The sequence below is a fragment of the Ictalurus punctatus genome, chromosome 13, assembly GCF_001660625.3.
Source record: "Ictalurus punctatus breed USDA103 chromosome 13, Coco_2.0, whole genome shotgun sequence".
NCBI classification, from domain to species: Eukaryota; Metazoa; Chordata; class Actinopteri; order Siluriformes; family Ictaluridae; genus Ictalurus; species Ictalurus punctatus.
Genome location: NC_030428.2, coordinates 28,135,001 through 28,152,500, shown reverse-complemented (window position 1 = coordinate 28,152,500; position 17,500 = coordinate 28,135,001). Strand labels below are relative to the sequence as shown.

Here is a 17,500-nt window from a genome sequence, read left to right as displayed (position 1 = left end):
GATCTGCAGAACTCTATTATCCACAGTGACGGATTCAAGAACTTTCCAGCATTGGGGAAAAATACAATTATAGGAATTCCTGGTTAATCTGGTTCTCCAGAGTGAAGTTTCCAAGAGTATCATGAAACGTTCTAGAGAGCTCTTGAATGCAAGAGAGTTCTAGAGAGCTCCTTAGAATTCTTGCGAGTGGACAGTTTCACAGCGATAAGTTATCCACAGTAGAACATTCTAGAGTTCGGTTCTCTGTGAACTCCTCCATGCAAAAGTTTTTGCCCTGCGGCCGTGACTGTAGATTTCAAGAAGGTTTTAGACAGTGCATTCTGGAGAGTGTAAAGTTCTACAGAGTTATATTGTCCAGAGCAGAATATTCTAGAATGGAAAATGTTGTTCTTTAGAGTGGAAGATTTGACAGGGTTTCTGAGAGCTCCATCCATCTAAAATGCAAAAAACGTTCTGATAATAAGGTAATAGCCTAGAACAGGGGAGTCCGATCTTATCCGGAAAGTTCCGGTGTGGGTGCAGGGTTTTTTTTTTCCAATCCAAGCAGGAGGCACACCTGATTCCACCTGTTTAATCAGTTGTTCTTGGCTTTCGATAGACTCGGGTGTGGCTTCTGCTCGGTCGGAATGAAAACCTGCCCCTGATCGGACACCCCTGGCCTAGAATACAAAATCCAACAGAGTTCTGGAGACTAGACAATCGTTTACATCATGTTGTCCACTGCAGGATATTCTAAAGGGTTCTAGCGTCTAGAACCGAAGATCTGACCGAGTTCCAGAGATTTCATTTTTGTAGAATAGATATTCTTAGAGATTTCCACTCTACAGGACCGTATAAACGAGCACAGACATCAATCACGTACCGTGTTTCCACATCTATACTGACTTTTCTACTGATTTCTCCTGCTTGCTTAGGACTTCGTTGGTAGCTGTGTATTTAAAGATTCCTCTAAGAGTGCCGAACTGCAAGGTCACGACGAATATATATAGATATATTTGTTTCAACTACTGCTAAAGGATTTTTTTACGGACTTCAGAGGACGTCGTGGAAACGGATTGGTGGAAGTTTCTAGACATCTATCCACGTATACAGGATATCGTGAGACGACGGCCTCTCCGATGGAGGCGCATGAACGAGAGCGGATGATCAATCTGAAACGTAGCACCGATATCTAGCTCAACCCGTGCTCCTTAGACCGGAGTCTAGTGCTGCTATCGTCTGTGATATGTACAGAGAAAACCTTTTCGTTTTTTCCGTCAAAATTCATTTGAACAGCAAGACCCTGTTATGTTGTAGGAAATAAAGTCTTATCTACCGACTTGGGACAATCAGACACACCGGACCGCACCGCAGAACGAATGGTGGGGAGATTGACGTGGGCTTCGGCAGAACCCTCTCATCCGTGAACGCCGCGATCTCTCTTGAAACTCTCATTGTTTCCCCCCACACACGCTCGAGCCGACTCTCTCAGAAACCAATTAGTCCAGGGCTGGCAGCTGAGAGAGGCTCCCTCCCGGCCTCTCAGACGGTCGGCTTCATCGACAGAGATTCCCCGCTACAGGACAGGCGAAAGGACAAATCACCTCCGCTGTGTGTTTAGTGCCTTCTTCCTCCGGTGTAAATGAATTTAAGATTGAGATCTAGCTAGCGCCATGGCGTATATGAGACTATTTATACTCAAAGCTTTGGATAGTGTTTATTTGTGATGCGCAGAACAAATTGTGCTTCGGGACTAAACTTGTAGTAGAATCTGTAGCTCATTTTATTAGATCCTACGTGGTCGCGTTACGCATGAATCCGTTTTCTTATCCACGAGTACTTTTGAAGTGACTATGACCTAGCAACCAACTACCTCTACGCTTATCTAGTTGGGTTAATAGTGAGTAAAGATAGACGAATTTGTTCGGACATAGAACAATCGAAACCCTTTCCCCATAAACAAATCCTGCAAGGTATCAGTCATACCGCAGCTCTGTTGAATTCTCGAATCTGATTGGTCGGAAAGTGTTGATTAACTTTCCATAGCGGGTTTAAGTTCTAATAGGTTATCGTTTCGAAACTGCAGTAACAGCTCATTCGCAGGGGCTCGTACATTAACGGATCGAAAACCCGCCGTCACCGCCGATACGGTGACGTTTTCTTTTCTGTAAGGAGACGTTTACTCTACGGAAGGAGTCTCCAGTGTCAGCGCTTTGCAACAGTCAGAGGTAAAGCTGTAACTTTTTTCAGAAGAGAGGCCGGTGAAGGAACGACGTTTACACAGCCGCTTCGACGCAACATACGTGAGAACAGGAGCGAAGTTGCTTTGTGGAACATATAAAACGTACATAAAAACGTATCTACTGTATAAACGCTAAAACGTACGACGCGTTGTCCTTTAATTCGTCTGAAAAAAAGACTATTCTGTGGGGTAAGAGAAATAAAACTTTCCGGGACATGCTTTTACAGGACAATAATCGACTCCGCTTCATCACACCGCTCTCTGGGTTGGATTGTTTTCCGGCACGACGCCGAGCGTGTTAGTCCGTATTTAGTAGCTAGCTAGCTAGCTGCGAACCCGCTTTTCGGTCGCTAATGGTGTAAAACACGCAGCCGTGTCTCGGCTATCCTCGGCTACCGTAATGATCTTGAGCTCTATTGTCTATTTGACTAACTTCCTGTTTCGAAAGGAAATTTCATGGGCACCTGATCTATAGAAGGTCAACAATATACGATGGACTTCTGTATCAGAAATGTGAAGTCTTTTGTAGCGGAGTGTTAACTGGACCTCACCGTTCCAGCTTCAGGCTTTATCAGACGTCAATTTAAGTGGTTGCGCTTTGTTTGTTTTATGCTTCGGCCATTTTGTCGTTGTTGTTTTGTTTTTTGTTTTTAAATATTTTTTAAAATTCATTACATTCCTCCATCCCATGCGTGTGACTCCAGGACATATGTGGATAATACGAACACACGTGCCTGTTCTATGAATCATTTTACACAATATATCACACAGCATTGTTATCAAGAACAGCAATCCGACAGCAGTCTGAGAAAGACTGTCTAATCGTTATATTTTAAACACGTCATGTGATGATGATATATATACGATGAGGCGGTTAACCCGATAAGAAATCGACCGGGATGCTAGCGTGATCCGATTAGCGCGTTATTAGATGTGCTCTCGGTTAACTATTTCCACACGCCCACGCCGACTTTCCCCTCTCGACTGTGAAGTGCGTATCGGCGACGCACTTCGGGAACACACTCGACCTCGTAGGCAACGGCGGTGTAGTTAAAGCGATGTTCACTCAGAGATTCCTTTCCTGCTAGCTCCGTACACCGCGGATATTAAATGCGCCGGTTCTAAAACGTTATCCGAATCGAAGTTTCAGTAAAGGCTCGTCTCCGAGGACGATCTCGGTGCCGTATCGTCATGAATGCGGCAGTTCTACTGCGACGGAAATCCAGGATGAAATGTCTGGAGTTGGCATTTCAAAAGCTCACCCGAAAGTTCCCTTTCCTTTCTCACTGACATTTCCGTTCCGCTCGTGAAACTCGGATATGAAAACCGGATATTAAACAGTAGACTCTAAAGGCTTAAGGTGCCAGAATTTGATTAGTCTCACTCTAGGAAGCAGATTGTGAACATTAACACGTTTTTATATATTCAGGGTTTTGCTAATCCGACATATTAGCAATGCTAACCCGCTAATTCAGCTAGCGCAGCTTTTTAAATTAGCGGTCCATCACGATAAAATGTGCAGACAGGATTTTTCTCCTGTCACCGAGATAAACTCATGAAATCTGTCCGAGGCGTTGGTTGTCACACACACACACACACACACACACACACACACACACACACACACACACACACGGAGATGACGAGGAATGGGAAATTACAATCAGATGAAAATCTGCTCGTCTGAAGAGGTCATTTGGAGTCAGTGGACGTGTCTTGTGTGTCTGAGCTGCAGAAGGAGCTCCAGTTAAAAACGAATTACAGCCACAGCACGAGTGGAATTTAATAACAGCGCTGTGCTGCGCATCTGAAACGAAGTGAGAAGCGCTTCCTCTCCGACACCACGGTCTCAGCCAGCGTGCGCGGGGTTATCTGAAATCAAACAGGAAGTCTCTACCACGTTAGATCGCGGGCTAAGTGTCACTGACATGGCAGGCAACCAATCACAAACCTTACACTCATCCGTTTAAAACTGTCTAAAGACTTGATTCTGCGATTCTTTCGAGTCGAGTGTCCCGCTCTGAGATGTTTGTTTTCAGTAAGAGCCGACAGCCAATCAGAACGCACCGCTCAAGTTTCTGAAGCTTGTGGGCAGAAACGTGTCACTCGTGTCCCGTAGGCGTGTATACGATGTTCATCATATTCGCACGCACACACACGCAGACACACACACACGCAGTTAGTCGGGTCAAGATTTCGCGATCGCAGAAATGAACGCAAAATCGAGCGAACTCCGCGATGTTCGGAAGAGCGTGCGTCGTTTTTGTTTTTTTTTAAGAATTACCGCAGATTTGGGCCGAGACGCGGCGCGTGACATCATCACAAAGCACGTCCAGCCGAAGCCCTCTTCGATTCACGCGCGTCGAACGCGAACGAAAAAAAAAATGATCACAATGAGCACGCCAGAAATTCCGTGCGATCGCGATTTTGCCGATTCCGGTCGTTTTTTTCCGCGAAACAAAAGCACAAAGAAAACCCGTAAATTGCATCGCGACAGTGACAAGAAAAGAAGCGTTTTTTAGCTGCGACAATCACACACACACACACACACACAAAAAAAAAACAATTAAGACAAAAAAAAAACCTTTTACACTGAAAGTAATTTTGAGCGTGAACAGAAATGCTTCCCTGTCCTTTCACTGAACCTTTCAGTATGTAGGATTTTTTTATTTTATTTTTATAAACGATCTCTCTGGGTCAGTGTTGTCGTTCAAATGGAATCACGCGTACACGTACACGCACAGGATTCCAGTCGAGCACGTATCCAGTCATTACCAAAAATATAACACACCCACACTCCGTCATCAATATTCCCAAAAAATGTGTTTCCTTCCTCCTGTAATGTCTTCTGTATATTTATTTGACCAACATTTAGTCCATTTGTAGAGTCCGACTCAGAGTCTGATACGTTCCGATTCATTTACACTTCGGTTTGCACGTGGTCGGCTCCAAATGCGTGCTTCCCCGTCCTCTCTTGATGCACAGGATATAATCGTCCCTGATCGTCGGATGTTTTTAAACTGCCGGCCCGTATCGTGAAACATTCCCCCCGAACGTGACGACTTACCCCCCTCCCTCCCCCCCTTCCCCGTACGAGCTCTTCGGGGACGTCTGTACGGCTTGATTTTTCCGTCTGCGGAACTTTTGCACAGAATAGAATAGGAATACACTTGAATGCGAAAGCGTGTAGTCGTGCGTGCTGTGGGTCGGTGAAGTTAAACAGACTGTGTGGATATTTAAAGAGCATCTCTCATGTATGTGGTCAGGTCTAGTTTTAGAAATTTGAGGAAGAACACTGCGTGAACGATATTTTCGTGTGATCTATTCTGATATTGTTACGAGATGTTTTAGAACATGTGATAAGCAGATTTGTTTCGTTTTTTTTTTTTGCCTTGTTGTTTTTTTTTTTTTATAGTAATGTAAATAAGTAGATGAACGGAAAACGTCTGTATTTTGAACCTCGGGAAATACAGTACATGAAATAAAGTTGGTATTACTATTTAAACCACCTTCATAAGTCTGTTCTTTCATACTTTTTTTTTTTTTAATTACCCATAAAGCATCGGGGTACTATGAAACGGCATCAAAGGCGATCATTTTACAAATGTAATGTTTTGTAATGAATGAAGACGGTAAGTGTTATCTGTGAAATGTAACTGTATAACAGACAGGCATGTCAGGCTTTAGCTAATCTGATTAATATATATACAGTGAACATTTCTTACAGCTGCTTTAACCCTATACCCTATACAGCTCAGTGGTTCAGCTGGACTTCTGATCAGAAGGTCGGGAGCCCAAGCTGCCACTGCTGGGCCCTTGAACAAGGCCCAGCAGAGATAACTGAGATAATAAACGAGATAACTGTAAGTCGCTCTGGATAAGGGCGTTTTCCAAATGCCTTAAATAATTAACCCATGAGTTAGCTTGTGATTGGTCTACAGTATGTGATCTCCACTTCATAACTCTGAATTTACCCCGTACAACACGCCTAGTCCGGTGTAGAACGATCTGACAATGCTAATCCGTGCTAATTTCCACTATTTCTTCAGCACTACGAGTTATTTTAAATAAGTCATGTCTGATGTTCTACATTTTTTTTAGAAAACAGCCCAGTGTTCCTTAGGCCTTGCTTGAGTTCCAGCCGTCCATCCATTTTCCGTACTGCTTATCCTACACAGGTCTGCAAGGGAGACGCTCTAGATGAGGTGCCAACACATCACAGGGCACATTCACACACACAATATTGGAAACGCCAATCAATGCATGTCTCTGGACTGGGTTAGGACACCGGGGAACCCGGAGGCAGGATTCGAGCCTCCGACGCAGGGGGTACGAGGAGATTCCGCTGACCACTAAGCCACCACGCTCACTGCTTTAACTCCTTTAACACAAAATGTCCAGAGCGCTACATTTACAAACACATCATGACGTGTTGAATCTGAAACATCGGAAACATCCGTGTCTACGGAGACGTGACTTTCAAATAAACCGCAGTCTTAAAAATGAAAAGCTTTACGCAGGGGTGGAAAAAAGGTGCTGAGAAAACACACTTCTGCGGAAATACTGATCGTGTGTTAAAATGTTTAACTCACGCGGTTAAAAAGAGGAAAGTGTCCGGGAGAAGAAAAAAACAAAACAAAGCAAATGATATTGGCAACGAGCTAATATTTTTACAGGCTGCCTAGCCAGATTATGCTAGCTACTGGGACTGATGCTAGTCTAACCTGACATTAGCAAAGAAAACAGGCTAACTTAAGTCAGACTCCGTTAATGTTAGCAAATTAGTGAAACGTACCTCGTGCTTATTCCAGTTAAAAGATTGGATCAGTGGAGTTCATGCCTTCTGCTGAGGTCTTTGTGTACTCCATCCTACTGAAACATTTTACTGAGGTAGGGCCGGGGGCACTCATCCTCAACGTCAACACTACACTTCAGTGGATTATCCATCTCGTTAGCTATAGTGCTAACCGTATCATGTAGCACGAGATTACTCCAGATTATGACCTGTGACTATTCGTGGTAGTTTTTTTCTTACTTACCAGGTACAAAATGACTTTTTCACCAACATCTACAGCAAAACTGAGCAGACGCAGAGACGTGACGTTCTTCCATGAGCATGTAATGATGTCGCATTTAGAGAAAACCGGCGTGTGAGAATTCGGCTTTCCGCCTCTTATATGTTTGACGCCACCTGAAAAGTGTTGGCTGGTATGACCAGTGCTGACTCCACTGACCCAACCAGGAACCTTTCAGAAGTTTCATATCAGATGTTTGATACGGCGTTAAGGGACCATGGAGTAAATACGGTTCTGGGAAAGACAGATACATGCTATACATTTGGGACACAGCCTTTGTTAACAGTTCTCAGGTTTGGGTATTGGGCCATGGACATGTGCAAACAGCGCAGCTCTCCGAGGAAAGTGTGTGTTTTTCACACTCCAGGCTTACATGGGGAGTGTGAAAAACATTCCAAATAGTGGAATGAAACAGCCAGCAGGAAGCGTGGCTGCAAATGGCTGTGATTCCGAACGGCCGACCTCGCACGAACGTGTGCGGTGTGTTCGCGCGAGGAGTTTCAGGTGCGTCGTGTTTTCATTCGGAGTGCAAGATTAGAACGATTACATCAACATGAGAGAGCACTGTTTGCTTTCTTATTAGCGTGTGTGTGTGTGTGTGTGTGTGTGTGTGTGTACAGAGGGTTCCTCGAGGGTTCATAGCTTGCTAACGGGAAGACCGTTTAAAAGTGAAACGCTCTGCTGTAGTTTTTTTCAAAAAAGACTCCAGCTTTAACTTTTTTTTAAGAGCGTATTTATGTCCATGCGGAGACTTCCGGGAAAAAAAAAAAAAAAAAAGTGTTCCTGGCAATGCAGAAGACAGCGTACCATCCCTTATGAGTTTACGATCAGCCATAACATTAAAACCACCGGATTACTATCGTGTAGGTCCTCCTCCTGTTGTCCCACCAGAACAGCTCGGACCCGTCGAGGCCCGGACTCCACGAGACCTCTGAAGGTGTGCTGTGGTGTCTGGGACCGAGACGCCGGCAGCAGATCCTTTAAGTCCTGTAAGTTGTGAGGTCGGGTCTCCGTGGATCGGACATGGAACGCTCCAGAACATCCCACAGATCGGATCGAGATCTGGGGAATCTGGAGGTCGAGTCAACACCGTGAACTCTTTGTCGTGTTCCTCAAACCGTTCCTGAACAGTGTGTGCGGTGTGTCAGGGAGCGTCATCCTGCTGAAAGAGGACACTGATATCAGGAACACCGTTACCATGAAGGGGTGTACTCGGTCTGCGACAGTGTTTAAGTAGGTGCTACGTGTCAAAGTAACACCACATGAACTCCAGGACCGGAGGTTTCCCAGCAGAACATCGCCCAGAGCATCACACTTCCTCCACCGCCTCGCCTCTCTTCCCCAGGTAAGCGACACACACACCCAGCCTCCACATGATGTAAAAGAAAACATAATTCATCAGACCAGGCCACCTTCAGCATGGGCACTCTGAGCTGCTCTGGACTGTGTGTTCTGACACCTTCCTATCATGGAGCCCACGACCGTGTCGCCGGTTCACCGGGTGATCCTTCCGTGGAGCACTTTTGGTAGGTATTAACCAACGCATACCAGGAACACCTCACCACACCTGCCGTTTTGGAGATGCTCTGACCCGGTCGTCTATCCATCACTATTTGGCTCTTGTTCAAGTCACTCAGATCCTTACGCTTGCCCATTTTTCCTGCTTCCAACACGTCAGGTTTGAGAATTGACTGTTCAATTGCTGCGTAATAAATATACCACACCCCACGCCAGGTGCCGCTGTAACCTGACTGATGATCAAGGTTATTAACGTCACCTGGTGGTTTTAATGTTATGGCTGATCGGTGTAGATGTTTCTGAAAAATAGGGGTAATACCGACATTTGTTCAGTACATAAGTATTCATCCCCCTGGTCTAATACTTGGTAGAACCACCTTTTGCTCCAGGTACAACATCTGCCAGTCTTGTACATCTGGATCCTGGATATTTTTGTCCACTCTTCTTGAGAAAATTTCTCAGGCTTAGATTGGATGAACAGTTTTTTCACGTCTCTTCTCTTTTTTTCCTCGGCACTCTATTCGATAGTTTATCATTGTGAATAATTGCGCACAGTATATTGATAGATTCACGACAATAAAATGTGGAAAACGTCGAGGGGTGTAACTACTTACGCAACGCACTGTAGATGGCCATTCAGCTGCAGAGACACACACTGAGAGAGAGGGAAAACAGGACGACACACACTCGTCTGATCTGGAGCTGGCAGCGTTTTCCACATCAAAGCTGGGCGTCACTTCAGAGAGAGAGTTTGGCCTGTGAAGCTGAGTGGAGGTCAGTGTGTCAGCCCTCCACCTCCACACAGCTGTGCTTCTGATGGTCTACAGCTGTGAGGAGGAACCCTGTTAGACCAGGCCACCATGCTGCAGGCTCAGGATTTACAGGTGTTACAATAAAATGTTCTGTGCTAGATTGGTCCTCATGCTGTGTGTCATGATGAAAAGTACATTTGTAGATGCTGAAATGTTGATTAGGGTCAATAATGCCTGAGGCCTGTTTTGGGGTGTGAAGTTGGATAGATCTATTTTAACCCTTGATGGTACAGGTATTAGTGTGTTAGTAAAACCTTAATCCTCTTACAAAGTCTATTCAATGTAACGTCTTTAGTCTCGGTTAGTGTCCTGAGTTTGGCGTTTTACTTTGATTGATGTGGCTCTTTTCTTGGTCTTGGCTGGTGTGTGTCTCAGTCAGTGGTTGTTATAGTTCGTGTCCTTATTATATTCTTGAATGCTGCAAGTCTTCATCTTATTTTGGTCTTGATATCGATACTGGTCCTGGTTTCCAAAGGTCTTGGTCTTGCCTTGGTGTTTGTTGGTATAGGACTTCTTTGTTTTGGTTAGTGTGGGTTTTAGTCTTGTCTTGGTTCTGTGTGTTAGGGCTCAGTGTAATGTCGGTTGGTATTGGTCTTGTTGATTTTTTTTTTTAATCTTTGTTTTTATTAGTCATGGTTAGTATATTTTGTCATGTTACACTGATCTCAGTTGGTTTGGGTGATTATCTTATTTTGGTCTTGGTCGAAATGGATTTTGATCTTCTCTGGCGTGGTATGTCTTTACCGAACATTGGTCTTGGTTGGTACGGGTCCTGGTCTTATTTAACCTTAGTTTGTATTTGTCTTGTTTAATATCAGTCTTGGTCTTGTTTTAGTCTTGGTTATGAGGAGTTTTGGTCTTGGTCTTGTTTTAGTCTTGGTTGAGATGGGTCTTTTCTTGTTCTTACCTTGGTCTCTGATCATGTGGGACATAGTCTTCTCTTAGTTGTGGTTGTTGTTTTGTTACCTTAGGTTCTGGTTTTGCTTTAGTCTTAGTTGGTACGGGCCTTTTCTTGGTCTTACCTTAGACTTGTTTGGTGTGGGTCTTGATATTGCCTTAATTGAGGTTTGCTCTTATTTTGGTTTTGCATTGATCTTGTTTAGTATGGTTTTTGGTCATATTTTCATCTTGGTTGGTATAGGTTTAGGTCTCATTTTAGTCTTAGATGGTATGATTTTTGGTCTGATCTTGGTCTTAATCTGTATATACACTTTTGTCTTGTCTTGGCCTGGAGTAAGATGGTCTTGAGTTCAACTATACAGCTCTACAGTCCACAGAAAGCCATCATAGCTGTAATTATGGCACTTTTGATTTTTTTTTTTAAACCCTCACACCAAACCAAAGGCCCTGTGGTCATTCTCATCCTACATCTTTTCATTTATATATACACCGAGGCCCTGATTAGCTAAGGTGCAAGAGGATAAACTGCTCGTGTGTTGGTTGGTGTCCTGCAGATGACGTACCAAGGGTTATTTACGTGAACGGAGGTAGAAGTATTAGGTGGGAAATAAAATCAGCTAAAATATTAGTACCTAATAAAATCTCAGCAAATAAGACAGATCAGAGCAACAGGAGCAGATCCCATCTGAAACGAAAAACTTTTCTTTCCAGGTAAAACATCTGAATCAGAACTCCACCACAAATGGGATGTGTGTAATGTGCTATCATATACTCACTAGCTCGTCATGTGGATCAAAGTCTCTGTCCACCAGAGTGAAGAAATCAGATTTTGTTTGGAACCACACATTACCTGTGATTTCTGGTTTCATTCAGTGGATTTAGACTGCTGGGAAATCTGATCTAGACACCCATACCGCTCAAAGCAGCATTCAGAAAAAAAACAGCTGAAAATCTGCTCTGTGATAGTCCAGCACTGAGTAACCCTGATATACTCAAGACACGAGGAGCCATGGGACGTTCCTGGCACTGCGAGGGTTGTATTAACTCCCTTGTGTGATTGGCTCTAAGGCAAAAGATTACATCATTATTTTGGCCATTAATAATAATAATAATAATAATAATAATAATAATAATAATAATAATAATAATGCCTGCCTATTGGTCATTACCTTACGTACATACAATACATCAACGTATTCTTCTTTCTCTTCAGAATAAGTGCAGCCGTGGTGCAAACTACGCATCAGCTTAATACCTGCCCATCGGTCATATCGGTTTACACGCACAAATACGATCTCGGTGCTTCTATGGCCGTTCCTTTTCACCGCGTTCCATTCCAACCTAGTAGAAGAGATCTAACGCACGAAAAACTTCAATATGATGGACAGAATTGTTCTGGTCATCAGTGTAGGCTTGAACACCTGCAATTAGAAGGTAAACATGACCCGAATGAACTGTTTGCTACAGCATCAATAAGAATAGGGAGAAAACCACTCACATAACCTAAACATATCTGGTATGCTTGGATCACAGAGAGGAAACCACAGGACTATGAACCATGCACAATAATACACCACACACACACACACACACACACACACACACGCACACACACGCACACGCACAATCCACATGAGGCGAGATAATTGGTTGTGCAGCAGGTTCATTTGTGCGTATCAGTAAAATGTTGATGGTGGACTCGGAAAGAGGAGGCGAGAGGTGATGACTGGGGGTCCAAATAATTGCAGGAATGCTTTAAGGAGGTGTGTGTTGACTCGTGGGTGTATTTACAAAGCGTAGAGAAAACAGCGGAGTAGATGGCACACGCCGTAATTAGAGCTTTGTCTCGGAGACCTTTACAGAAGAGTTTTGTCCTCTGTTTAAATAAATAAATAAATAAATAAATAAATAAATGCAGCCCACAAGATCTTCTGCTACACCATAAACCACCGGATCTCACTTCTTTTTTTTTTCCAGCCATAGTGCCTCGGTAACAGACCACCTGATTGGCGTTTATCCATGCAGCTCAGACAGCAGTGCGACTGCACGTGGCAGGTTCACGCTGAACAATCCACGGCCATGACCCGGTTACTACATAAAAATTCAGTCAGGAGGTGCTTAGCATATCGTCTGATTCATTTGTGTCCTCAAAAAATATTTCCAACTTGTGGCTTCAACAGTATTAACTTCAAGACTTGAAAATATGAACAACCCATGTCCTCACAACTATACTGTATTATATATTTTATATATCATAATTATAACGTTAAGTATCTGTGGCCCTGGGAATACAGTATTAACTACTCATAGCCTGGAAAAGATTCATTACTCATGGCCTCAAAATATTAACTACTCGTGTCTTCAAAAAGCGTGAGCTCAAGGCCTCGGTAATATTAACATGTGGACTTTAAACATGTGCACTTTTTTTTTTAACACATCTTATTAAATGTTCCTCTTATTAAATATCCTCCAGTTTCTGTAGTTAGAACAGAAACCTATTCAAACACGTCCAACCCAACACTTTTGAGTATGAGATTTAAAATTCCCGATCCTCAGGAGTCTGACAGTGACTGCGTTCACACGGACGGCAGGAATCTAATTATCGACCTTGCTCTGAATAAGATGATATTCTGATGAAGGTGTTTACATGAGGCGCTTTTAGAACACTCCTTTCATGCTCCTGTGTTACGTGTTATAGAACGTAGACTGATTAACGTCACACGTCGTTACGTCACCGCGTCACGCCGTCCGACGTCCCTCCGGAATTTCACGTATCGACGTACAGTTGGTCTTCGTTGTGGAACCGTATACAGTTTTGGGTGTTTTTATTATTAATTTCATGAAAGCTTTGAGTGAGTCAATTATTCGTCGTGCCGTACGTGCAAACAGACGACTGCTTGAAGACGTGGGCTGCGTCCCAAACCGCGTACTTGCCTACTGTATAGTAGCTGAGATACGTGTATTTCTCCTACTATATAGTGCAGTAGGTAAGTACGCGGTTTGGGACGCGGCCGTGCTCTCTCGTTTGGCGTCAGACGGTCGAGCGCTGCCGTGTGTGTATGTGTCCTGTCGCACAATGCGGTGAAAACTCTCACACGGCGTTAATAGTGTGATTAAGGTGTGTACACGTCTGTAACGCACGTCCATAACGCGACTAACACAGGAATACTCCACACGTCTTAATTCCGTCTGTGTTTACTCCGAGTGTGACTTTAATCAGATTAAGGTCGTCAGTAATCTCTGTTTACATGCTGGTTTCTTAATCAGAGTATCGTCTCAGTCGGGTTCATATCGGATTAGCGTCGTCCGTGTAAACGCACCGAGTGACAGCAGGAACTAACTCGGATGTTGCACAGGATTAAATGTAAACGTGTGGCATTGTTCTTTAATAAATGTTAAAAGCTCATGGTGGACAAGTCTCTGTGGTATACGGGGAAGAGAAGACTCGGAGACGTGCTGTTATAGGAAAATAATCCACTTCAGGATGGTTTATTCTTATTTAGTTTACCGTACTGCTCCACATCAGTGAATGATAATAAACGCAGAAAAACATGCTTTAAACTGAGTTTTATTTCCATGCCAGTTTTGGAGTTTATAATTCTGTAATATCTCTGCTCATGCACTCTGTCATTATATTAATTCTGAATCGAACACTTACGCCAATATAAAATGGATGCTTTGCTCGTTCTGTCGCGTTTACAGCCTTAAATGAACAAAGCTCTCTTTTCTACAGAACCGAGCTCGTGCGTATCCTCTGTCCTTCACCCGGTTCTCTATCTGATTACATGATATCTTTTTTATTTTAATTTTACACCATCAGACAGTCTAAATCAGTCCAGAATGTCCATCACGCGCCCGGTTTCCCTTCCGGTCCTTCCCGCAGCGTCCTCTATGTCCCCGGGCGTCTCTGTTGAGGTCGTCTCATGTTGATCGGCTGCTTGTTGAACTTGGCCATGATTTCTTTGATGCGTGACAGGTTGGAGCGAGCGAGCTTGAAGTCGCACTGCGTGGCCCCCATGTCGTAGCCGACTTCGCACGCTTTACGGGCGAGGCTGTAGCCTTCTGCTCGCACCGTCACGCTGTACTCGCCCGGGTTCAGCAGACGCCAGTAATCCCCATCAGCGGCTGTGGGGGAGGGGGGAAAAAACAACATGCACGCATACGTTACAGCATAAGGGTACTGATCCAACTACGCCTGCGAACAATTTAATGTCGTGGAAGATCCCAGAAACGAGTGAGTTCCTGTTCTCACTTACGTTACAGCAGCTGTAAACACTCTGGACATTTCTTACAGAATACAAACGCCATGTAGAGTCTAAATAGTGGTGTAGACTCGGCCTGAATTTATACTTTATTACCGCTGCACTTGATTAATTTGGGCTGAAGCTAAAATTCAGACAGTTGAAGGTTCTGGATCTCTTTCACCCGGAGCTTTAACCACTGAGTCACCTCTGATCTTTACATTTCACCAAGAAAACACGAATATATTTTAAAAATCGATCTAAAAACCGCTTAATCCACGGCTCAGCTTATAGACCCGGCTCTCGAGCAGCCGAATGTCCGAGCGAGCGTTAAACTGACGTCGTGACAGCCCTGAATCTAGTCGAACCGCCGTACGGTATGTTCCCGGGGGGCGGAGCTTTGTGTACACGGTCGGGAGGGGGGGGGGGTGTGTGTGTGTGTGTGTGTGGATGTGGGGCGGGTTCAAGGAGTACAAATAAATCATTCAAATTTTATTCAACACCACCTACTTAACCTTGACACATTTTGACAGATCTTGCCTAATGCACCTTTAATGCATTCACACAGAAAGAACAGAAGGTAGTCATAGCAACGACCGTGCAACTGTGTGTGTGTGGGTGTGTATGTGTGTGTGTGTGTGTTTGGCTAAATAAAGGGAGAGTTTGCAGGTTTCATACCCTAAAGATATGAGAAAGCAGAACACCTGGTGGACGTGAGATAGCACAGGTCTCAACATCAGGACATATGACATGTCTATAAATACTTTCGATTTACCAGTTACCGGCAGAGGCGGCAACATGAGTCGAAAGGAAATGAAAGTGTCATGTGGTTTGGAAATAAATAGACCGCTGCCTGGAAGAACCCAGAGTTTGTGCGAGAACATACCTGAGCAAAGAACATCATGAAGACCAAGAAGCGATCAAAAGAAGAAAACGTTCACGTGGAAACCAAAAGCACCGGTCCATCTGACTGTGAAGCACGGTGGCGGTAGCGTCATGGTGACACTTCACCTTAGCATCTCAGGCACATCTCGGACTAATCCCCTCTTTACCTGGTCACTGAATTCGATCAGAGGACGTCATCGCGCCGCATTCTTTCCACACTTACGAAAGGTGCTGTCTATGTCTTTAGCGCTTTAGCGTTAGCTGACTCACTCCGATCGGCTTTGAAGAATAATGTGTGTGTATTAACCGTGCTCTCTCTGCGTAGGAATGCACACACGGTCATCGTAAAGCTGCCTTTGCTGCTTCATAATCAGCTCCGGGGGATTGGCTTACTGTGTGTGTGTGTGTGTGTGTGTTGGGTATCTCCAAACCACAATTAGGAGCCATGACTCAAGCTGTAGGTTTGGGGCTGACACACAGCTTCAGGAAAGCCAGGCTGCTCTGCCGCTGCGGTGTAAGTGATCCTACGCTCTTGCTCTTGTTTCCAAGATACAGCAAAACCCTGGCAGAGATAAACAGCTTCTCTTTTTTTGTGCATCCATCTGCACCACAATACACTCATTAAACTTATATACAACAATACACTAATTAAACTGGCGTTACGCCGGATGATTTCAGCCCGGGTTTGCTCCCGCAGGCAACAATCACACACTGTAAAAAATATGATTTAAAAAGATTTCTTTACGAGTCGACGAGAGCTGATCTCAGAACGCAGAATGCCACGGGATTCATTTTTTGATTGAAATCTCAGCGTGTGAGCGCTGCTACAGGATCGTCTGAAATCCACCAATAGGGGGACGGCGACGTCGCGGGACAGTTTATAAAGCGTCTTATTTTTATTCTTTCCCTTGAAGCATAAAATTTCGAAAATACGGTGCAGTGACACCAGTTTTTTATTACTTTGAATGTGGAAAAATGTAAATGTACTATTAGAGAAGAGGCTCGTGGTTGGGTTTTTGCTGCGTAGGCCTGTCTCAGTTCCATTCTCACATCTTGTTGCCATATGGCAACTATTACATTCGACCATTTAACAGAATACTCGGTATCTGAGATAAACGTGAACTTATCTCAGATAGTGTTTCGTTTCGTCTTTTTCCTTTGTGTAGTTTTGCCTCAATATTGAAAAATGAATCCCATTTTGAGCTTCCTCCGATGACGACCTCCACCATGCCACGTGACTGCAGAAAAGGACGTGCGAACGGCACTTCCTGGTCATGTGACATGGCGTTTTTTTTTTTTTTATGTCAAATTTTTGTAGTTACATATTGAAACAGTAGTCTTGCATTACTGCCTGTCAGTAGATTAGAGATAATTAATTGTTGCCATACGGCAACAGCATGAGGTTATTCCCCTGAGGTTTGCTCAGACCAGTGCAACAAACCAACGTACCTGTAAAAACTGTCAAATAAATAAAAAATAAAATAAAGCCGTTTCCTCGTTCTCTTAATTTGAACGTGAGTATATAATAAAAGATCAGAAGAGAAAGGCGAGGAAGCGTACCAGTGCGGACGTCGTGGTTGATGCCCTCCACACTGACTATGGCATTGGCGACGCCTTTCCCCTGCAGGTCCCTCACCACGCCCTTAATACCCCGATGAACCTGAGGAAGTCAGAGATTCACAAATCACTGAGTCATTTTCTACACTTCCTTTCGCCTAAAACATTTCCTTTATGCTGGAGATGATCAGCTCTATTTTATATTAGAGCACACTAATGTTGCAGAATAATCTTCATGACACTTTACAGTCCACACACTAGAGTTCTTAAGGCTTCGTTGATGGATGATTC

At 44.0% G+C, this 17,500-nt stretch overlaps 1 protein-coding gene across 1 annotated transcript in view; it reads right to left on the bottom strand.

The window, feature by feature from the left end:
• Window positions 1-13,985: 13,985 nt before the first annotated feature.
• The window catches only part of cpxm2 (carboxypeptidase X (M14 family), member 2), a 51,308-nt gene continuing 47,793 nt past the window's right edge, over window positions 13,986-17,500 (bottom strand). The window contains exons 13-14 of the mRNA XM_017482939.3: window positions 17,213-17,312; window positions 13,986-14,651 (exon numbers count right to left, since the gene is read on the bottom strand). Coding sequence (XP_017338428.1) covers window positions 14,416-14,651; window positions 17,213-17,312 — 336 coding nt within the window. The 3' untranslated portion in view covers window positions 13,986-14,415. The remainder of the gene's footprint in view (window positions 14,652-17,212; window positions 17,313-17,500) is intronic.